The sequence below is a fragment of the Notechis scutatus genome, chromosome 4, assembly GCF_049901735.1.
Source record: "Notechis scutatus isolate UNSWTSFEM ecotype Mainland chromosome 4, rNotScu1.2, whole genome shotgun sequence".
NCBI lineage: Eukaryota > Metazoa > Chordata > Lepidosauria > Squamata > Elapidae > Notechis > Notechis scutatus.
In genome coordinates, this window is record NC_142012.1 from 153,355,722 (window position 1) to 153,379,487 (window position 23,766).

At 39.0% G+C, this 23,766-nt stretch overlaps 1 protein-coding gene across 1 annotated transcript in view; it reads right to left on the bottom strand.

Annotated features, from left to right (window-relative positions):
* The window catches only part of TNFSF10 (TNF superfamily member 10), a 29,559-nt gene extending 6,746 nt beyond the window's left edge, over nucleotides 1-22,813 (bottom strand). Inside the window, exons 1-4 of the mRNA XM_026666490.2 lie at nucleotides 22,587-22,813; nucleotides 5,883-6,023; nucleotides 4,745-4,793; nucleotides 3,120-3,224 (exon numbers count right to left, since the gene is read on the bottom strand). Coding sequence (XP_026522275.1) covers nucleotides 3,120-3,224; nucleotides 4,745-4,793; nucleotides 5,883-6,023; nucleotides 22,587-22,709 — 418 coding nt within the window. The 5' untranslated portion in view covers nucleotides 22,710-22,813. The remainder of the gene's footprint in view (nucleotides 1-3,119; nucleotides 3,225-4,744; nucleotides 4,794-5,882; nucleotides 6,024-22,586) is intronic.
* Nucleotides 22,814-23,766: the final 953 nt, after the last annotated feature.

Sequence of the window (23,766 nt, forward strand, 5' to 3'; positions counted from 1 at the left end):
TTTAGGTATCTGGGGTAAATTAGCATTCTGTAAATACTGTTTAACTCTTTTCCTCATCAGTATTCTCTTGTGTGTATAGTTTCCCATAATAATATCGAATAATTTCCTTCTTCTCTTTACTACCATAGCAAACTTGGCCTTGGTCATCTATTAATTGTGATATTTTCCTTGATTCTTTCTCCTTTCTCAATTTATATGCTAACCATCTACCTGGTTTATTTGCATCTTCAAAATAGTTCTGTTTGCCACCTCTAATTTTTTGTGCTAATTCTTCTTTTTCTATTAGACCCATTTTATGTTTGGTTATAAACATTTTTAACTTAATGTCCTTTCTCTGTGGCATTTTCTGTAGCTCTTTTTCGAGTCCTTTATACTCATCTTCTAATGCCTTAGAGGCTAATCTTTTCATGGTATTTATTTTCCTTGTATAGTCTATTATCAAGCCTCTGGCATATGCCTTCATTGTATCCCATACATTCTGGATTGATGTATCTTCTTTTTTGTTTTCTCCAAAGAAAAAGGCCAATTTTTTCTCCATCCACTGTGTGAAGTCTTTTCCCTTTAAAATAGTATTATTTAACGTCCATCTAGATCTTCTTCTTTGTCCTTTCCATTTAATTGTCATTGGATTGTGATCTGCCCAAGTACTTGTTTCAATATTTATTTCTTGAATATTAGTTAACAATTCTGTTGACATCCATATCATATCTATTCTGGACCATTATAAGTGTCTATTTGAGTAGAAGGTGTATTGTTTAGTTTTAGCATTTCTTTCTCTCCATGTATCTTTTAAGTTTATTTCATCTACCATTTTAAAAAAAGATTTAGGGAGAGTCTTTCTATTTTGCTTTATTGTTTTCTGTGCTGTGTAGTCTAGTTTATTGTCTACATTTCCATTAAAATCTCCCATCATAACTATATTAACATAGTCCAGTTCAACTATTTTCATTAAGAAATACTAGATTGTTGACATTAGAAGGACATGATCTGTTGTTGGGGTGGCATGCTTTCTTATGGTATAAAGGAACTAAAACACAGGGGTACTTTAGAAGACATTATATACGGGAGTCTCTGTGGTTAAATTGGGAGAAGATTAAAAGACAATGTTATTTGAAAATTCCAGTCTGGCTATAGACTATTGAAGCATTTTCTTATCCTATAATATACAAAAAGGAACAAACAGATATGGTGAAATATTGAATGAAAAGGGTGAACTTAAATCTATCCAAAAACTAGAGGAACAAGGTATAAAGATGAATTGGTTTTCATATGCGCAAATACATTCAAGGTATGATAAAGATTTTAAAACAGAAGGTTTCTATGATAAATTGACAGACTTAGATAAGATTTTGACAGATACTGATGAAAAGGTGATTAAAAAATTGTATGGATATTTATTAGAAATTAAGCTAGAAGAACAATAATTTAAAGAAACTATGATTGCTTGGGGGAAGAATTTTGGATAAGGGATTGATCTAGAGAAATGGCAAAAATTGTGGTCTCAACATTATAAAATGACAATGTCAACAGCATATAAAGAAAATTTGTATGTTTTACAGGTGGCACTTTCCCCCGATAAGAATAGCAAGAATGTTCAAGAATAAATCCGAAAAATGTTGGAAATGTCATCAGATACCTGGCTCATATTACCATATCTGGTGGGCTTGTGCGGATGCTAAAAAATACTGGACTAAAATCCACATGTGGTTGGAAAAAATGACAAAAAAGCATATAGATTTGAAACCAGAAATATTTTTATTGGGAATTTTACCTGAAATATATAGTAAAGACTTGAAATACCTGATTGTAAATGTATTAACAGCGGTTAGGGTTGTATTTGCTAAAAACTGGAAAAATGAGAAAATACCATCACAGGAGGAAATCATTAAGAAAATATTGGAATGTGCTGAAATGAGTAGATTGACATTTGAAATTAGAGAACAAGATGATAAACAATTTTATAAAATTTGGGATCTATTCTATCAATGATTAGATAATAAAATATAGTAATGGAATATGTAGACTTTTAGAAAATAATAAATATATAAAGATGTATTCTTTTCTTATTATATCTACAAAATGATTCTAGGATAGATCTGGAATGATAATATGAATTGTCATAAAACAAATGAAGTAAAATATGATCATTTTGGAAAACATGAATGAATAAAAGTATAGTCAAATGATTGATTAATAATGATATTAATGTATTTAATATATTGATTGAAAATACGAGATTATATACAATGTAATTATAATTGAAGACTATGAAATGGAAGCACAAAACAATTTGTAAACCAACCGGCACACTGTATGTACATATATGGAAGATGATTTGATGTCTTTATGTTTTGTTTGTTTATGTTTGTTTTAAAAACCAATAAAAAATATTTAAAAAGTTAAAAAAAAAAGAAGCTTCATGGATGGGGTGGGAAATAAAATGTATTTCAAAGGGAAAAAAAACCAACTAAGAAGAAAGTCCAGTTATTTTTTTAGAAACAAAAGCACCTTTGGAGTATACCATAATCAAATGGGCTAATTTAGAGAAAGTGTCCAAAATCCCAGTGAAATTAAGGTTTAGCAAATTTTATAAAACATTTTATCACAAAAATCATCACAAAGTATTTTATAAAATAATACAAAGTATCATGCCCAATGGATAGGATTTCCCTTCCTACCTGGACAAGTCCACTATTAATTTTTTGGATGGGCCTACCTGATATAGTTTTGCTTTCATTTTCTGGATTCTTTTTTGCCAAAACAAAACAAAAAAGCCAGAGGGATGTAAGGGTTGCTATGTAATCAGCAGCTTCTTCTCTTTCTTATAAGGAAAAAGATATTGCCAAGTTTGATTCCTGGTGTTTGTATAGATACAATAAAACAGCTTTGTTCTGTCTCATGGGAAAGTGGCTTTTCTATTGCCTTTGCCAGAAATATATTTTGATTTCAGCCCACAACAATGGGGAAGATACTTACCTGAAATCTCCCATCCAGCCATTAACCAGGCCCCACCTTGCTTAGCTTCCAAGCTCAGACAAGTGCTGCCACCTATCTATAATAGAAATAAATCCATTCATCTAAACAGTAGCCACTTTCCCCAGAATGAGTAGATGTCTTACTTTGTACAAATAAAGCTTTCCTTGGATTTCTGCTTGAGGTGAGGTGAGCTGCGACTTGGGGGTTCCTAGGCACATCTCTTGCAATGGTATCTAGAGAAATATTGTCTGGATAGAAAGAAATGCCAAAATTTAATTTCCTATCAGGAACTCTTTTTAAAATCTATGTCAACCTTAGCTTTGTCGTACCAGAAACATCCATGCCACCCACATCTCAGATTGTGTCCTTCTCAGCAACCCCCCGTCTTTCATCCAGCTTAAATAACAAGCTGCAAAACATAATTTTATATCAGGTAAACCCAATCTTCTTCTTTCCTTTGCATCTTGTGACACCTTTTTTAGATTCCATGGTTTCCCCCCCTTGCCATACACATACATATTACAGGAAAAGATGAAACAGATACATGGATGTCTGTAGATATTCTCAGTCATCCAGGTCATGGTTGTCCCAAAGGTGTTTTTTCAGGAGGCAGTTGGACTTTGTTTTTTCTTTTGAAGACGTTTCGCTTCTCATCCAAGCTTCCTTAGCTCTGACAGGACAGTGGGGAACGGAAGGGGATACTTTAAAAGGATGCAGATGACCAGCTGTCTGCAAGGAATATAAATCCTTCCATTCCCCACTATCCTGTCGGAGCTGAAGAAGCTTCTTGAATGAGAAGCGAAACATCTTCAAAAGAAAAAAAACCAAGGAAGTCCACTTGCCTCCTGAAAAAGCACCTTTGGGAGATACATGGATGCTTACACCACCTTATATGGGAAGGAATGTAGTAGGAAGCTCCCTTAGACAGGTCAGACTACAGAAGCTATAGTACTGATAAAAGGTAAGGTAAAGTTCCCCTTGCATACATGTGCTAGTCGTTTCCGGCTCTAGGAGGAGGTGCTCATCTCCATTACAAAGCTGAAGAGTCAGCGCTGTCCAAAGGCGTCTCTGTGGTCATGTAGCCAGCATGAGTAAACGCTGAAGGTGCATGGAACTCTGTTACCTTTCCACCAAAGTGGTCCCTATTTTTCTACTTGTATTTTTACATGCTTTCAAACTGCTAGGTTGGCAGAAGATAGTACTTATACTACAGTATAAAAAAGGTGTAGCTCCAAAAGAATTTGCAGCATGGATGTTGTAAGAAAATGAGGGATGTCTAGCACTTTAGAGAACTAATTAGAATGGAAACCGTTGGAGAACAACTCAATGGAATCGTTCTTTCAGCAGAAGTGATGGCTTGGTCCTTCTTTCCATTTTCCCCATTACTGTAGCCGAGGTAAAATGTCCACATATTTATTCTGATGACCGGCATCTCCTCGGGATCACTGGTAGAAGCTTTGTCCATCACTTACTGGGACACTGAACCTTAGACCTTCTGTAAATTCAAGTGTGCTCTCTGTTCCTTGATTATGGCCTCCATAAATGCTATTATCTCCTTATCCACTTATGGATAATGCAGGAAGGATCAGTTCAATTTAATTGTTTTCTTAAGACACAGACGTCACTCCTAGAGCTGAGCGGTCCATGTTCAGCTTCTTTAAATAATCTAGATTACATCATAATCTGTCCTTCAATGAATATCTCATTCATTTCCTCAGAGCAATAATGCAGCCATTCATGAATCATTTGATCATAAACTTTTCCCAACCTTGTGTTGAAGCTGATGTTCCTTCTTCTGCACGATTCTTCATCACCATCTGCAATTACAAATTACGATTACAAATATAATTATCATTTTATTCCTCTTGGTGTTATTAGAATGCAGCATCAAAAATCCAAACACTGAGATATCCTTCTATCTGCCCAAAAATATCTTTTGGAATAGTCTAAGGAACTATTGCTGTTAGTTGCGAAGTCATGTCTGACCCATCATGACCCCATGGACAACGTTCCTCCAGGCCTTCCTGTCCTCTACTATCTTCTGGAGTCCATTTAAGCTCATGCCTACTGCTTCAGTGACTCCATCCAGCCACCTCATTCTCTGTCATCCCCTTCTTTTGCCCTTAATCTTTCCCAGCATTAGGCTCTTCTCCAGTGAGTCCTGCCTTCTCATTAGGTGGCCAAAGTATTTGATGCACACGGGAGGGGGAGAGAGAGGAATAGCATGTAGACTTATATACCGCTTCACAGTGCTTTACAGCCCTCTCTAAGCGGTTTACAGAATCAGCATATTTCTCCCAACAATCTGGGTCCTCGTTGGCCCTTATTTATGACAGTTGCAGTGTCCTGGGGTCATGTGATTGCCTCTTGCAACCTTCTGATAAGCAAAGTCAGTGGGGAAGCCAGATTCACTCAACAACTGTGTTACTACTACCTTAACGACTGAGGTGATTTATTTAACAAGTGTTGCAAGAATGATTGTAAAATGGGGCAAAACTCATTCAGCCACTTTCTTGCTTATTAGCAAAGAAAATTGTGATCTTTAAAGTTTTAAAACTTTTTTTAAAAAAAATAAGAGGGGAGACCATGCACACACATCCTTAACTCGCTCCCTGGAGAAGCTCAAGTCAGCAACAGAAATAAACACACATCACCTACAACAGTTTTTTGAGTTGCCCGTTTCCCTCTCAAAATACCTCCCATGAGCATTAAAGTTTAACAATCTGGAATATCTGATTGCAAGTGTTTCTCTTTCTATCTGCATTTTAGAATTTTTGAGTGCTTACTCCAGAAAGTTCAGACATATCCTATTAAAACAGACACTATAAATCTTAGAAAGGAATAAAATCTATGTCCCCTGATTTCCATTTGAGACAGGACTGAGGGGTATTTTAAAAAAGGAGTACCTTTCTAATGAGCCTCGACAGCTGCCATTTGACCTCCCAACAGGGATCACCATCTTCTTTATCATTTGGATCCATATCTTCTAGGAAAAAGTTTTCCCTGGTGAAGCAAGCAAAGCTACTCTTTGCATATGTGTCTCGGAGCTGTGTTAGAAAAATGAGGGAAGCCGAGTGTTAATTTAAACAAATGGAACTGTAGAAGCAGGAACACATACAGTAGGAATACTACAGTAACTGAACACTGGCAAATATTTATTTTGGATACAACATTTAGACACAAAAAAATCCCCAACTTCCATTTTTGTTATCGGTGTTTGGCTGCTAGAGAATCCCAGCTTACATTTTAAATGTATTTCATTATCTTATTCTTTTTATCAGGCTGCTGGTACCAGTAACAGGAAAGCTACTATCAACCCAGTTCCATCTGTTCAGCCTAGCACAGAGACTTAACATATCTGTTTCCTCTTCTGCAAATTTCAAACTTCAACTATGAGATGCATTCATTCACAATCCTTTGGGTGAGGATTTTATCATTGATCTACACTGGTGATTTTGTTGAAATTCCCAGGTTGTAATAAACAACTATAATTTGATGTTCCAGGCAGGCTGACACAAGTCTGATGAGAAGCAAACCATATTGTGTTAAATCAGACTTGTCATCACAGATAAGTATGTGCAAACTAACTAGAAGGCAGATCTAATTAAACCAAGTAAGTGACCCAGGAATTTCCATTTGATTTAAAATGTCAATTGCTATTAATTCCAACTTCTACGACAGTGGCAAAGATTCAGAGAACTGGAAGTCAAAAACGATAGAACTGCCTTAATAATTCCCACTAGAAGTGGAATTTGGAATAGACTTCTCCCAGATAGCACTCTTTGTGTATTGATGCTTTTATGGGCTTTCCCATAATGGTGTCAAATCCATTTGAAAAATAATTGACTACGTATAGATATATATATTTTATTTATGGGACTTTATTAATCCACCTTAAGATACAGAAAAAAATCAGAAAAGAAAGAAAATAGGGTATTATAAGATACAGCAGAATGGGAATCTCCCTCCCAAAAGGTCTTCACAAATGAAAAGCTAATTTATTCGTAGAACACTATAATTATAATGCAACTGAACAAAAACAGTGTGGTCCAAAACAAGGAATTCAATGAAAAACAAGTTGAACAAAACAAGGAAGTCTTATCTTCCTTCCATCTGCCATTTCCTCCCCCTCCCTCCACAACCATCTCAAAATGACAAATGGGTTACGCAGTATAGCCATCTCTATAAACAGTTACTGGACTACAACATTCTCTCTTGCAGGACAGCTGCATCGATCTCCCATGGATTTTCACAAGCTGAGCCTTTGAAATATCTTGATATGCAGTTTGATCACGAAGTCCAAGCGTCAAACCCATCAAACTGTCTTCATGGACAAATTATTGAATTTATGAGGAAATTTAGGCCTTCTCGGTCAAGGAAGGACAACTGGTAGCTTGTATGTGGCTCTTGTATTAACCTTCTGCAGATCTAGTTCAGTTTCTTATTGAATTTGGTATGGTAGGTTTTCTACTGAAATTGACTGGGAAAATACTACTTTAAGAACCATTTAAGGTGAGAGTAGGATAAAATATGTTTTTCTCCTTTGCCTCCTTCTATTTTTTTTCCTTCCTGATCCTGCCTACTTTTTAGTGGCATGTTAAGCATTCTGAGTTTGCAACAGCTGTCCCAAAATTACTGGATGCACGGTGCCCATTTTAGAAAGTATTCTAAATTCCAAATAGGTCCCTTTGCAGAATGGAAGTATTGAAATACTTTCAATAAGAACAGTAAGTCTCAGAGTCTTCATCTCAAGACAACTGTTTGAAACTTAAAAATGTTTTGCATACCTGTTTTTTTTTCTTTTAGTGCAGAACTGGCAGACCATTTACATTTCAGCTCTTGATCTTAATTGTAGATCAATTAGATCTACAATGTGTAGAGTGCAGAGAAGAGCAACGAAGATGATTAGGGGACTGGAGGCTAAACATATAGAGGATGGTTGCTGGAATTGGGTATATCTAGTTTAATGAAAAGGACTTGGGGTGACATGATAGCAATGTTCCAATATCTCAGCGGCTGCCACAAAGAAGAGGGGGTCAAGCTATTCTCCAAAGCACCAGAGGGCAGGACAGGAAGCAATGGGTAGAAACTTATCAAGGAGAGAACCAACCTAGAACTAAGGAGACATTTCCTGACATTGAAAACAATGAATCAGTGGAACGACTTGCCTCCAGAAATTGTGAATGTTCCAACACTGGAAGTTTTTAAGAAGAGATTGGACAACCATTTGCCTGAAATGGTATAGGGTCTCCTGCCTTAGCAGGGGGTTGGACGAGAAGACCTCCAAGGCCCCTTCCAACTCTGTTATCCTATTTGTATGTTTAAATCTATTTTAAAACTGAAATCCAAGGAAAAAAATACACTAAGGCTCCTGTGATACTGTTCATGATTTTGCCTCCTGCACTAAGCAAAATACAGAATTTATGACATGCAGACTTGAATATCCAAATATTCAATTTTCTGAGTTCTATTCGAGATTCACCCCAAAGGGGGGAAAAAACCAAACCCAAATGTTTGTTAATTTGTGATATTTTTTTTTTATTGGGCCTAATAAAGGTCCCAAGCTATTTTAACCTGATAAGCTACTCTTTTGTTCCAAGGCCAATCTAGGAGGAACCCAAAATGTTTATCTAGAACTGGACTTTACTTCTGCTTTAAAAACCAACTAAATGTTATTCTTTACCTGTAAATGCACCACACCCCTTCCACTGGAACTTATAATTTACAGAAATAAGTAAATTTTATTCCTGCTTCAATGCAAACTATTTGAATTCCACATCTCACAGAGAGTGAGAGGAAGGGTAGCTGGACATGGGCTTCTGGAAAAAGCCTTTCTATAGATGCTACTACTGTGAGGAATATGTAATGACCTATTAATGGTTTAGGGTGTTACCAGCAGAAAATATACTTTGTTCAGCAAATTCAAATAAGCAAAACAGCCAAGTTATTACAAAAAAAATAAGTAAAAACTTTATTCATCAAAGTTACAAGGAAAAAAAATTACTATTTGTAACAATCAGTTTACGTCTTCTACCCAAAACTGTAAAAAGAATCATGAATATTCATAAAGAACCTTGAAAATACTGGATAATGGAATTTTGCCCAGCTTTTGCAGGATTTTTGTTAATTTGCTTGTAGATCTTCAGTTCAACTTCACGGTGGCTTTCCATCTGCTCTTCTGTTTTCATCTGGTGAATAATTTGTATAAAACAAATTTGACAGCATGTTTAGTTTGGTCTTTATCTGCCCACTCTACTAATTCCCCTCTTGTTATTACAAAAAATATATTTTTATATATATTTATATAATTTATATACCCAATATAAATTCTAAAGCGTCCCTCAATATATCCTAAAATACGAAGGTAATTGATTACACATTCTTCCTTTTTGCTACTTAAAAGGAAAAACATTTCTGAATTCTCCACATGGAAACTCTGCCTCCATCTCTACCCTAAACTAGCCTTTTCTTGCCCCAACCGACGTCACATAATCCATCCTCACACACGTACATACTTATGCGTAAATCAATGAAAGGTGTCATCTTTGCATCCTTGACAGGATTCAGAGTTTTTTCCATGCTTTCCCAGTAACATTCTACAGTTATCCATAACTTTCATTCTCCTGCTGTATCCATCCTTCCATCTCTATTTTCTTTTTATCGCTCCGAGTACTTTCATGTAATCCAACTCTGTGCTTTATAGGTTATCCAGAAATAAGAGTTACTGTGGACATCAATGACAGAAACTGCCAGCCTCCAAGAATCCTTCTTCTGCTTGTCTTTGTGGCTGCCATAGAAAAGGGTGGAGGGAAGAATAATTGGGCTTCATGGGGGGAAGGGTGCTGGAGGTTTAAGTTGGTGAAATGTAAAATATGGGATGTTTTCTTGACTATGCTTACTGCGCAGAAGTAGCCTCTTATCTCTCCAGGCCAAGGTTAACTGTCTTGGCATACCAGATGTGTGAAATGGCCCCCACAACACCTCAGATTGGATGGCCAGTTTGAACTGTTGGGGGTGGGAATATGGGATAACTTTCTATATGTGATTTTCGCGCCTATTGCCTCAGATCTTGTCTTTCTACTGATGCTACCACTTCAAATTCAGTAAACATCCTCTTCTCTATAACAATGGAGTCTAAGGTTTTCTTTCTTGGATTTTGAATGGAGCCACACCTGACAGAAACAATTCCTCATTCATAACTCACAAAGTGATATGGGTATATGGTCCAGGATGCTCCATTCAGTGCCATAGGATCGAGTTTCAAACACAAGGGTAAAAATCTATACAGGTAGTCCTCGAGTAACGACCACAATTGAACTGGAATCTCTGTTGCTACAAGACAGGGGTTAAGTGATTTTGGCTCTGTTTTACGACCTTTCTTGCCACAGTTGTTAAGTGAATCACTACCATTGTTAAGTTAGTTACAAGGTTTTTAAATGAATCTCGCTTCCCCATTGACTTTGCTTGTCAGAAGGTGGCAGGTGATTCACATGACTCCTGGAACACAGCAACCATCATAAATATGAGTTATTTGCCAAACATCTGAATTTTGATCACATGATCATGGGGATGCAGTAACGGTTGTGTGAAAAATGGTCCTACGTCACGTTTCAGTACCGGTGTACCTCTGAATGGCCACTAAATGAATGGTTGTAAGTCAAGGACTATCTGTACAAGTATGTGGGGGGGGGGGGAGCTTCTCGCCATAAAACAAGATGGCACAAACTGCTTTTCTGAACAGCATCAAACAGTTCTTGAATTTGTATTAATCCTCTTTGAGATAATTAGGTACGAAATGTTCAGAGGATAATCTATAAAAAACCCCAAAACCATCAAACTTCCTCTCAAAGTTGACCAAGATTAAGTCTTCCTTTCTGTGTTATAGACCTGAGTCACAAATAGCAGACAAAAACCACTTCTCGCCTAAACTCATCCCTTACTTAGTACAGGGGGTCTCCAACATTGGCAACTTTAAGCCTGGTGGAATTCAACTCAATTGCCAAGGTTGGAGACCCCTGCCTTAGTGTCACTTCAAGGCAGACTTCAAAGGGAACTATTTTGAGTAGAGTAACTTGAGGGAGAATATATGAGTCTACAAAATGAGAGGAACAGATGTCAGCTTGCTTTCAACTTTAGTCTTGAAAGCACCTTTTCATGCAACATTTTGAATGTTCTCTACTCAAGTGAAGTGCCCTAGAATCTACAAAAGGAGAAGAGCAAAAGAACAAAACCATTGCTTCCATATCTTTGTTTCATATTTTCTCCCATTATTAAATAAATTCCAAACTCTAAATCATTGCTATAATCAAATTCAGCAATAAATCATTGCTACAGTCAAATTCAACAATAACAAATGCCTACAAGGTAATTTTGGGTGTCTAATATTTCCTCCTCAATATTTGATCTCAGTAACAGGATATCCAATATTTTGAATTTAGTTTTAAGGACTCTTAAAATTACTGCCCAATGTCACTTGGGGCTGCCAGAATTTTCACGGCCTTTCACAAGTGGGAAACTGAAGTGACCAATGACGAGAATGGAAGTGAGAGATGAGGATAAAGATGGAGACAGAAATAGGAAATTTCAGGTCCTGATGATCCTCACTTCAAAATCTTAACTATATTCTGGAAGACTCCTTTTCAATACCTCCATAAGTCCAAGATTGGACTTATCAGAGACCTGTCAAAATCTAAAATATTAGATGGGAACACTCATCAGCCCACGGATGGTACAGGATAATAAAAACAAGGACAAATGGGCTGAAAAACAGCTTCTATCCCAGGGCAGTAACTGTTGAATTCTACTGTATAGTGCAATATTAATGCACTATATCCCAGGGCAGTAACTCTGTTGAATTCTACTGTATAGTGCAATATTAATGCACTATATCCCAGGGCAGTAACTCTGTTGAATTCTACTGTATAGTGCAATATTAATGTAATATCAGGGGTTTTCAATTCAATGTATAGAATGTGAAGTGTGTGTGTTTGTGTTTATTTTCAGTCATAATGTACACTAAAGATGGTATTTAATTTCATTGTATGAGGTGCAATGACAATAAACTAAACTAAACTTATATGTGGTCTTTATCATTGGCTCCCTGGTCTTCTCCGTAGGGAGAAGCAGAAGGCGCCAGTCTCTTTGCTAAATGACTTTCTGTCTGAGAAGCAAGGAGATGGGAAGCAAGATGAAAGGAAGCCAAGCAGGTAGCAACAAGGTTGGGCCACTGGCTTGAGGGCCTTCAAAAGCTGACAGCAGAGGCAGTCATTGCTGACTTGCCTGCTTCAGATTTCTGTTTCAGCTTGTCCTGCTTAAGGTGCAACCTTTTCTCACTGTCAGTTGCCAGAACTTCTATTCAACCTTGGGTGAATACAGTAGGATGCATGTCTTTTTGTCATAACTACTGCCAGATCAAAATACTTCCTAGGTCTGACTTCAATCAAAATCCACCCAAGTTAGAAGGGAATATTTTCCTGACTCTAGTTTGGCAAATGGAGAAAGAGTTAATGATCATGCTTTATAAGGGTGCCTTAAAAAAAAACCCACACAGAATAAAGAGCAACCAAAGAATTCATGAATTAGAGAAGCTTCCCTTTTAGAAGAAAGACTATAGAAAGTGTGTTGTGCAGCTTAGTCTTCCAGTAGACTAAAGAATAGACCAGGGGGACTCCATGGCAGTATATAAAAGTATGCACGAAGTGAAACAGAGAGATTGAAATCTCTCCCGCTTCATCACCACACTTCTCTCAAATAATTAGTCATGAAGGAACTGGAGTAGGTGTGGTAAGCCCAGGTTCTGCTTCATTTTCATCCATGGAATCTTATGGGTAATCTTGGACCAGTCACACTCAATCCAATCCACCCACACTGTTAATGTGTGAAGGGAAAAACAGGAGAAGGAAATACTATATACATAATCTAATGCTCCTGAATGAAAAGTGTTGTAATGACGAGGCAGTCGAGTTGTTTGATCATGAACAACTGAATCATGATGATCTTTATTGGAGTCTAGTCTTGCATTTATACACATTTTTAGTTATCCTCCATCACTGGTTAACTTTGGTTACCGCTTAACTTTCGTTACTGTTTAGCACAGTAATTAATTATCTCTAGTTAAAGTCTAACATATGTTTACTTCCTCTCTCTAATCCTCCTTTAGATTAGTGACTTTGTTTACCTGAGTTGTTTTTGCTTAGAAACATTCTTTATCTGAGGTTTGCCATCTGAGATTGGAACATTCCTGCAATTACAACTCTACAGAAAAGCAAGGTATTAATCAAATAAATAACCAACCAACCAGGAAATAGAACTGTTGCCTTCCTGTCCTATCTCTAAGCTTCTTAGATATATCCAGATGGTTCCCTTATGATGCAGAAAGCTGGATGAAGTGGATCCAAGCCTCATCTAGCAGAGTGTAAATCAAGAACATCTAGCAGATGTTCATAATTTACATGTGGTGCTTTATTAATATTCTTTTGGCCTGATCACTTCCTGTTCCAATGCTGCTGGTTTTGCAGGCCTCTGTTTTGATCCCACGGTAATAGGGCTACTTTGCAAATACACAGACCTATTTATCCCGCAAAGAATGGGCTGCTGTTTCAGACAACTGAGTAAGAGAAAGAGAAATATACGGTTATGTGCTATCTCCATTTCTCTTGCCAGAATTGCTCTTACACAAAAGGAGGAAGTTGTCACTGGAATCAGAAACTGGAGAAGACAGCTGTGTGCATCATCTAGCTGTCTCATCATCCTGTTTTTTTCTAACATTAGGGAAAAAAACCTTGTGAGAAACTCTTTTTACCTCTATTGCAGGGGTGTCCAACCTTTCACCTTCCCTGGGCCACATTAGAAGATGAAAATTTGGTTTGGGCCGCACATAATTAAATTAAATAATATTAAATTAAATTAAATTAAATTAAATTAATTAAATTAATTAAATTAAATTAAATTAAATTAAATTAAATTAAATAATTAAATTAAATTAAATTAAATTAAATTAATAAAATAATAAAATAAAATAAAATTATTATTTATTAAAAATTATTTATTTTTATTTTATAATTTTCCGGCCAAATTTTGCGGGGTGGGGGGGAAGGGGGGGAAGAAAGCTCGCCCACCTCACGCCTACCTCTCCTCCTGCAAATGCAGCAGCGGCGGCGGGGGCAGAAGCAGCAGCGGCGGCGGCGGGGGCAGAAGCAGCAGAGGCGGCGGCGGGGGGGCAGAAGCAGCAGCAGCGGCGGCGGGGGCAGAAGCAGCAGCGGTGGCGGCGGCGGCGGCAACAGCAGGAGGTGGCGGGGCGGGACTTTTGGGCTGCGGCTGCCCGCCTTTTCTGTTGCTCGCCTCGCCCCGCCTCGCGCCTACCTCTCCTCCTGCAAATGCAGCAGCGGTGGTGGCGGCGGCGGCAACAGCAGGAGGTGGCGGGGCGGGACTTTTGGGCTGCGGCTGCCCGCCTTTTCTGTTGCTCGCCTCGCCCCGCCTCGTGCCTGCCTCTCCTCCTCCTCCTCGCTGGATCTTTCATGAAGGTTGGGGTGGGCGTTGGGCCGCATTACGAGGCGACCTGGGCTGCATGCGGCGGGTTGGACAAGCCTGCTCTATTGGAAACCATCAGCCCTAAAAATAGGGGGGGAAAACCCTATCTAGCAGAAAAAAGCCCAAACCGAATAAACAGAAGAATAAACTGATTGGCCAACCGGCAGGAACCCTCATACAATGTTACTACGCCAATCCTTCAAGATTACAATACCCATCACCCTCCAACAGCCCCACAATTATAATTCCTCACATCTGGAGTAGATTCTTCCCCATTCGCTTATTTATTTAACCCAGCATACTGCTGACTACCCAAAAAGTTCAGCCAATTGCAACAAAATCTAAAAACACAGAAAATAACAGATGAAATAACAGGAAAGACACACAAGTAGAATGGATACAGTTCGTGATTTAAAAAAAAAAATCAGTGTAAATTAGGGATGCAAAAGCCAAAGAATGTGTTTAAGGAACTTTTTCAGAACTGTCAACATGACACCCATGCTGAATTCTGCAGTGTCTTTCTAGCTATTCCAGAGAAGAAGACAACTGCAGAAAGGCACCCAGTCCCAAGTGACTAACAGATGAAATTGTGGGAACCTATCTCCCCCATTGCCTCAGTAAGTTTCGAAATTCAAAGGAAAGAAAGCATTCTCATAAGAGGTAAGGGAAGACACCTACAGTGGGTTTTCCCTCCCTCCCACAAAGGTTAACTGTGCACTGAAGTATCATTTCTAGACTGAAAGTAAGGCTGCTTTTTTTTGGCTGGGTATTTCCAGAGCTATTTTCATTTCACAAAAAAACGAAACCGGCCATTAGCTGAAAGGCCCTATGTGGGAGGCAGGCTCCTGTGGATAACTCATTGTTTCTATTTATGTTGTGTGGTCTCATTGTCTGAACTGGCTGTACACAATCCTAAGAAAAGAAACATCTGGGGGAGATCTATATAAAGTTGTGTTATCCAAATGTTTTTCACTATAAATGAAGATAGACAACAATTCTAGCATCCTCCACAATTAACAAGTAAAATGGAAAGGGGGGGGGAGGGAAATACAGGGCAAGAGAGGCACAGGAAGGGATCCAGAAGCAGCAGCAATAGGAACTAGGATCAAATACTACTCGTACCAAAGATGTATATCCTCCATAAAGGTGAAATGTCTTTTTTTATTTGCTTTATAACCAAGTCTTTTTGTTTCAAAAACAAGAGAGCATAGGAGAGCTTAAGCAAGGTATTGTCTAGCCATAAAACTATACCCACATAGGGAGCAAATAACCAGGAGCATTAGCTGAATTCAAATCATAGAGAAGTTGAAGAATTTCATTTTAACGTATGTCAATTAGTGTACATTTAAAGCAACAATAGTTAGTCTAAGTCTAAGTTTATCATTGCTAACTATATACACGTAGTCCTCAATTCAGTGACCGTTAAAAGTTAAAACTGACTGGAAAAAGCGATCATTTTTCAGTTACAATCTTTGCAGCATCCTCATGAACATGTGATCAAAATTCATATGCTTTGGCAACTGGTTCATATTTATGACCATTGCCATGTTCCAAGGTCACGTGATCACCTTTTGCAACCTATTGACAAGCAAAGTCAATGGGGAAGCCAGATTTACTTAACAACTGAGTTAATAACTTATCCATTTGTGATGATTCACTTAATAACTGTGGCAAGAAAGGTTGTAAAATGGGGCAAAACTCACTTATCAAATGTTTCACTTAACAACAGAGCTCAATCCTCAAACTTTGGGTGGGTCTTAAGTGGAGGACTATCTGTACAAGAATCTATTAAACTAATGGCCAAAGTTAAATTGACACTTGATAATGGAATTTGGGCAAGGGGGAGGTAGATTTGGGTTTCTTATAGCAATGCAATGTAATGACATCCTTTCTTTTCAGCTTTCTTTTCTCCTACAACCCACATATTAAAAGCTATTTTAACTCATACACACATGTGCCCTGGTTTAGTTCAAGATTCAAATCAAAAGTAGCATTCAGGGAGAAGTGACAAAGAGTAATTCCATATGTCTGACTTAAGAATAAACTAGAGGGAGTTCCTAAACCAAAATTGGGTCTAAAATTGCAGGTGAAATCCTTTCATCTCATCTGCAGAATGAATTCCACGATTCAGATTTTGAATCTGACAATGAATCATCGTAGGCCAGTGCTGAAAGGTCAACAGCCAATCAGGAATCTTTCAGTAGCCAAGCTCCACTCTCTGAGCTAGAATATGCATGAATTTTCACAATACTCAGCAAACTATCATGTCTGGCAATGTATATTCGACTAGAGTAGCTCCATAGCAAAATAGGCAGATGATGATAACAATAATAACAATAACAGCAGCAATGTAACAACAGCAACAACATGACAATGATAACAACATGATGGATGACAGACAAGCACCTATAACACTCCAAATCTAACAATTGTTGATAAGAAAGACAAAAAAAAGTTTGAATAGTGGATGTGGCAGTGCCTGGAGACAGCAGAACAGAAGAACTGGAGAAGGTAACAAAACCTACAAATGGAAATAGAAAGATTGTTGCAATGCATGCAAGGATAGTACCAATAGTAATAGACGCCTTGGGTGCAATCCCAAAATGACTGGAGCACCACTTGAACATCATCAGCATTGACAAATTCACCCACAGTCAACTGCAGAAGACACCTTTACTTGGAACAGCTTCCATCCTGCGACAATATCTGTTAACACCATGAAATGTCCAGATCTGCCTATCTCAGGTCTTTGGGTAAAGGATTAGGTAGACAAAAATGCCAAACCCAGTCTGAACATCTGGCTGACTGTGCAATGATCAATAATAATAGCAATAGCACTTAGACTTATATACCACTTCACAGTGTTTTACAGCCCTCTCTAAGTCAGCATATTGTCCCCAACAATCTGGGTCCCCAATTTATCAACCTCGGAAGGATGGAAAGCTGAGTCAACCTTGAGCCAGTGAAACTCAAACTGCCAAACTACTGGCAGCCGGCAGAAGCAGCCTGCAGTACTGCATTCTAACCACTGCACCACCATCGCCATTGGCATCCTTCAGTCTCAAAAGACGGTGGTATCGTGCTCTGAAAAGAGGACCTAAAACAGCATCTAGTGTGGCTAAAAAGGCCAATTTGAGAGTGGCAATACCTTCAACACCAAGGACAGATACAGTCTGTCTTCTCTCCAGCCCCCAGATTTCGCTGGTTCCTGGATGCACCACCACAGCTCCGTTATATCCCACTTATGACTGTAACTTTGTTGCTTGTATCTTAACTATTTTTATTGATTTGATTTACTTATTGTACCTATGACTATTGTTAAGTGTTGTACCTTATGAGTCTTGACAAATGTATCTTTTCTTTGATGTACACTGAGAGCATATGCAGCAAGATAAATTCCTTGTGTATCCAATCCCACTTGGCCAATAAAGAATTATATTCTATTCTATAACTCCTATATAGTAATTATATACTACTAACTATACAATACTTCCTCCTTGGACATTTTTTCCCCTCTCTTAAGAAATGCTGGGTTTATTATATATTTGCACTCCGGCACCCACAAAGTTCCCCAGAAACTACATTTTGGGAAGTATTAGAAGTTAATCACACAGCATGAAGCATTGCAAATGTGATGTAGCTGGGTTTGAGCTTCTGCCTAGACAATTCAGCAATTGTTATTTCGGAAAACAGATGTCAAGAAAGAAAAACTGGGAGATCAGGAGAGACAACTGCATGAAGGGATAGTCCAATTATACGCAGGCTTCAGGACAAACTGAACTTCCACCTCTCAGGAAAGGCAACAATTCAGTTAAATTCCAACTCCCACTGTGGCCACGGGGAGAGATTATGAAAATTGCAGTCTTAACATCTGAAGGCACACAAATAATAGAATTGGCCTGTCTCAATAATTTTTTATAAACACTGCAAGAGATTCACAATTCATGCTCAAATTATTTCAATAATGTAAGGATTATTTCTATTTTTCCCCACTGGTCATTTCATATTTAATTTAAAATACCCTATTTTCTAATCCTCTTTGTGTGAGTAGTGAAAATCCTTAAAAACAGAACAAACTCAAGAAGTTTTAACTCCCCATCCCACCCTTCAAGGCTGCAAAAGCAAAGTGCTAAATGAAACAGAGGGTTTAACCAGGGGGTTGGGCTAGAAGACTTCCAAGGTCCCTTCCAGCTTTATTCTGATCGACTGAATCTTCTGATTGTTTGAAATGGAGTGCTATGCAGTCCCATTTTACTAATGGATGTACTTTAAAATTGTTCTCTTTACAAAACCTTACAGCCTGACAAAGTTCTTTTTTGAAAAAAAATTACAACCAAAGCTACAATTCCCAAGATGCCTCCAATGCAGTGACAGATAGATGATTATGTTCAAATAATAATGGCTTCCGTTCAACAAACTTGTTTTCTTCGCTGGAAAAATGTGTGAAGATAAGCAAAAGTGGGCTGGTTTTTAGACAGCTTCTTAAACGAGAGCACACCCCTGTATTTGGCTGGTATGGAATAAAAAATGCAGGACCCAAAGCAAATAATCAAGGCTCATCTATTATGTAAATACACGCCTGCATCATTTTTTTCTCCTTTTTTGAAAGGTATAAATAGCAGTGCTTGTCTTTTTCTAGATCTCTGTGTATGTTACTATGAGAGAAGGTAAACCATAACAGTGGGTTATTTGCTTTAGGTCCTGTTTATTTGATTCCACATCAAGCATAGTCTTTCATACTCTACCTGTATTTCATTTCATAGACAGAACTATGGAAAGAAACCACAAACTTGATTGAAGTAACCGTTGTAAGATAAATAATTCTTTTTTTTCCCTGAAAGAATCAATCTTCTTGTTCCTCCCCACCCAGATCTAGTTTTACAGCTCTCCTGGACAACGTTTTAATTACTTTACATAAGTTCATGCAATAAGTAACTTGAGCCTATATTGTTAAACACATCTATGTTGTTAAACACATCCTGGAACGCACCAGATCAATTTCTATCACCAAGCACAAAAGCTGCATCAACAATATTTATGCTGCACAAAACTGCATGTTGCAGCATAGTCTTTCTCTCATCAGATTCCATTGAAGTTAACTGCAAGAAAACATAATTTACCTCATTTTAGCCTCCAGTGTTGGGCAAGTACAGGCTGCATTGGTTAGCCTCTGATCTAGTGAAAATCCCGAATTTATTTCGCTAACCTCTGGCTCAGTTAAGCATGGGTAAAGGTGCTGGGTTTACACCCAACCTCTCTGCCTTTGGCAAAGCCCCAAAAGAATATTTCAAATCATAACAGGAACATGGGCATAGTCCACTTCAGAGCATTTTGCTTCAGCAATCCAATAATGATCTTCTACTGTTTAGAAAGCAAAGGCTAATCTGAAACATTCTGCAATAACCTTTGCTGACCAAAGGTTATAGGCGGTAGCCCAGTGTTGAAAAGTGTACATAGGGCAAAAACAAGGAATACCTGTTTTGACCCCTGGAGGAATAAGGTGTCTACATCTTTTGTTCATAAGGACACTACAGTTCTCTCCAAACAAGAAATGTATCATTCTTGTGTTGGCCACCAAGGTAACAGGTATCACACAATACTTTGAATTTCTTCTCAGTGTCTTAGAGCCAAATATACAGGGCAATTTTATTTAATCTGCTCAGCGACTCAGGTAGGTAGGTAGGTAGATAGTTGTGGTCTACTAAAAGTTCATGGTGGAGACAGATGGGCTAATGGCAACAATGGCTGATTAATGTGCTAGTTTTACCTGGGTTTCAAAGAGTTGAGTGGGCTTTGTTCTCTTTAAAAGGCATTGTGTAAAACTAGTTTTTAGCAGGACAAAAGTGCTATTTCCTGCTCCCAATTCTTCAGCATTTGTGACTGCGATGGCCCCTGAATGACAAGGAAAAGGGGGGGGCTGGGGCCTCAAACTCCACCACCCCTCCCCATTTCAGTGAGGGGAGATAAAAGGTCCCAAGTTTTTTTAAAAAATTTCAGACTGATAGGTGATTCTATCCACTGGGGGTCTGCTAAAAGCTCTTTATATTTGAGCATCCAGAAAAACAAAAGCAATGTGTGAATCCAACCAATGGTTTAGAAAAACCACTGAGAAAAGCATGAAAGAAAGCAGGATGGGCAACTCCCTTGCTCTTCCTGATCAACTGGTTGCAGGAAATGTGTTCGAATTGTGGAAATGTGTAAGAGGAAGAAGTGAAAATGCAAGCTTATCCCCCTTGCCAAAACATCAGAATGGGCTTGCATGCAGGATTGAGTTAGTTTCATCTGTACTATTCCTCTGGAAACAGTCCCACAGGAGCAAATGTTTTAAAAAAAAATTAAACTTTTCTTTGTAGTAGTAGTAGTAGTAGTAGTAGTAGTAGTAGTAGTAGTAAATAATAATAATAATAATAATAATAATAATAATAATAATAATAATAATAATAATAATAATAATAATAATAATAATAATATAAGGCTCACGTTCTGCTTAAGTTAGCAATTATTTATTTTTCAAAGTGGAGAAGTGAAACATTCAACTTTCCCCCATAAAAAACCAAAACTACCCAAAATAATTTAGTCCAGCAGCAAGACCTGTGTAATACAACAACTTTTAAACATCCAAGCTGACTGTTGCAAGACGAGATTGCAACTGCTTCAGAGAAATCCAGTCAGTTAGGACTGTTTGGTACGAAGAAATTATTGTATACTGCACATTGCAGAAATAGAAATCTTATCTAGTAGGAATGGCCAAATGGGTAGATACCATTCTCTGAGGTTGTTGTTGTTTTTTAAAAAAGAAAACCCACCAAGAAAACAAACCAATCCCATAGAGGTTGCTCCCTAAATGCTGAATAGGCACCGAACCAGCGTTTTTCAAACTTGTTTCTCAAACTTTCCCAACACACTTTGCTGGGGAATTCTGGGAATTGGGGTTGGCAAGTTTGGGAAACTCAATCCAGCCCAACACAAGCTCAATGGGGTTCTGTAAAAGGATTCAAATCTCACACCAGAAGCCAAAGTATGGCAGAAAACTCACTAGGACTCTCAGACAAAGGGTGCCCACTTTTAAAACTGAGGTAAACAAAGGCCTGTCGTTTTGCAGGCTTTTGTGAAGTTTTTAACCCTCTCGGGGTGGGGGAAGAAATGGCTCTCTGCTCTTGTTTTAAACATGGGTTAGTTCTGAATCACATTCAAGCCGTTCTTTAATGCGTGATTATTTGAAACAAGAGGACAGGAGGCAGCCGGCGCTGTGCGTTTATTTGGAGTATGGGACCTGCACGTTTTACAGTAACAGTAACCAGAGACAGCAAACCCTTCTTGGGTTAGTTCAGGCCCGCTAAAACCAAGATCATCTCCCGCCATTGCCCTGCCTCCCCCCCCCCGCCCCTTCCCCTACACACACACACACACACAAAAAGCAACGTACAAAGGATTTCCGCCTGCTTCCACCGCAGCCACAAGCGTTTCTTGCAAAGTTAATCCCGCTGGGTTTGATGGGGCTTCCTCTAGAGTAAGCAAGCTTAACTCGTTTGTGGATAAGGAAAGAAAGGAGCGACTGGCGAACTCGGTCGGCCCCGAAGCAATTTTTGTATTTGGCTACAACAAAGCATCGGGGTGGCGTGGTGGGGGGGAGGGAATGGGAAAAATCGGTGGGGCGCATAGGCCTGATTCGGGAGACGAACCAGAAAGTTGCAGATCTGGAGAGACGAAACATCAGCTGAGAAATTAAAAAAAAGTATTCGCGATGCATTGGGCCGAGTGATCCTTCGCAACATGGGCTTTGTTTTGAGTAGCCGATCTGGGCCAAATTCGCCAGTGACCTAATTGCAAAGGAAGGGGGGGGGGGAAAAAGAGAGATCGGGCTGTGCGTTTTCCTCCATGCACACAGCAAAATCCGAGGGAGTTGCAAAGGACACGCATCCGAAGGGACCCCTCTTGCAAGCTTAAGTAGAGGAGGGTGCGCTGAAGAATCCTCCTTTTTTTTTTTTTTTGCAAGCAGGAAAACCTTCCCTTCTTTCCTCTCTCTCTCCCCCACAGCCACCCCAACCCCCGTCGGACGAACCCATGACCGTCGCACCGACCTGTTGCAGCTCGTTGGTGAAATAAAGGAAAGTGATTGCCACGCAGATGGATTGCAAGAGCACGGCGAAAATCAGGACGAGCCCGCAGGTCTGGCCCGTGCTGGGACCGCCGGATGCCACCATGGTGGTCGCTGGCGGGCAACAACAAAAAGAAAAGTGGGAGGGGGATTCACCCGAGTGAAAGAAAGAGAGCAGACGGGCGACGGGGGCAGACTCCGTCCCTGTGTGGAGGGAGAGGCCTGCCGCGCTCAGATTGGGGTAGTTAAGGTGGAGCCACGTCCGGACTTCGCCTTTCAAAACCCGCTTTGCTCCTCCTCCTTTTCCTTTCTTCTCTCTCCGACTTGGCAGTTTTGGAAAATCTCTGGGTAGTTGGGAAAATATTCCGGGATGGAGAGGGAGGGAGGGAGGGAAGGAAAGAAGGACAGGAGAAAGAAAGAGAGAAAGAGAAAGAAAGAAAAAGGAAAGAAAAAGAAAGAGGGAAAGGAAGGAAGAGAAAAAGGGAGAAAGAAAGAAAGAGAAAGAGGGAAAGGAAGGAAGGAAGAGAAAAAGGGAGAAAGAAAGAAAGAAAGAAAGAAAGAAAGAAAGAAAGAAAGAAAGAAAGAAAAAGAAAGAAAGAAATTCATTCTCAAATCATCCAGGGTCGTGGTTATCCCAAAGGTACTTTTTCCAAAAGGCAACTGAAAAAGTTTCTTGGATGAGAACCTGGCTTCCCATTAACTTTGCTTGTCAGAAGATCCCAAAAGGTGATCACATGACCCCAGGATACTGCAGTTGTCATAAATGTGAACCACTTGCCAACCATATGAATTTTGAATGTCATCATGGGGATGCTGCAAGGGTCAGAAGTGTGAAAAACGGCCATAAGTCACTTTTTTCAGTGCCATTGTAACTTTGAACGATTACTATACAAATGTACATGACATTAAAAAGCAACTTCAAGAAGTATTCAGATGTCTTCATCCATTCTTCTGCACCAGGGCTGTCAAACTCCTGGCCTGTGGGATGGATGTGTCACGTGCTGGCCATGCCCACACCCAGTTTAGCAAAGAGGAAAAAAGTCCCAATGTATCATGTAATGATGTGAGATGGACACCCCTGCTCTACACTGTCCCACTGAAAATTTATCGGCAATTCCCCCACCCATAAGAAACAACCCCTTTTATGAGCAAAAGAACATCAC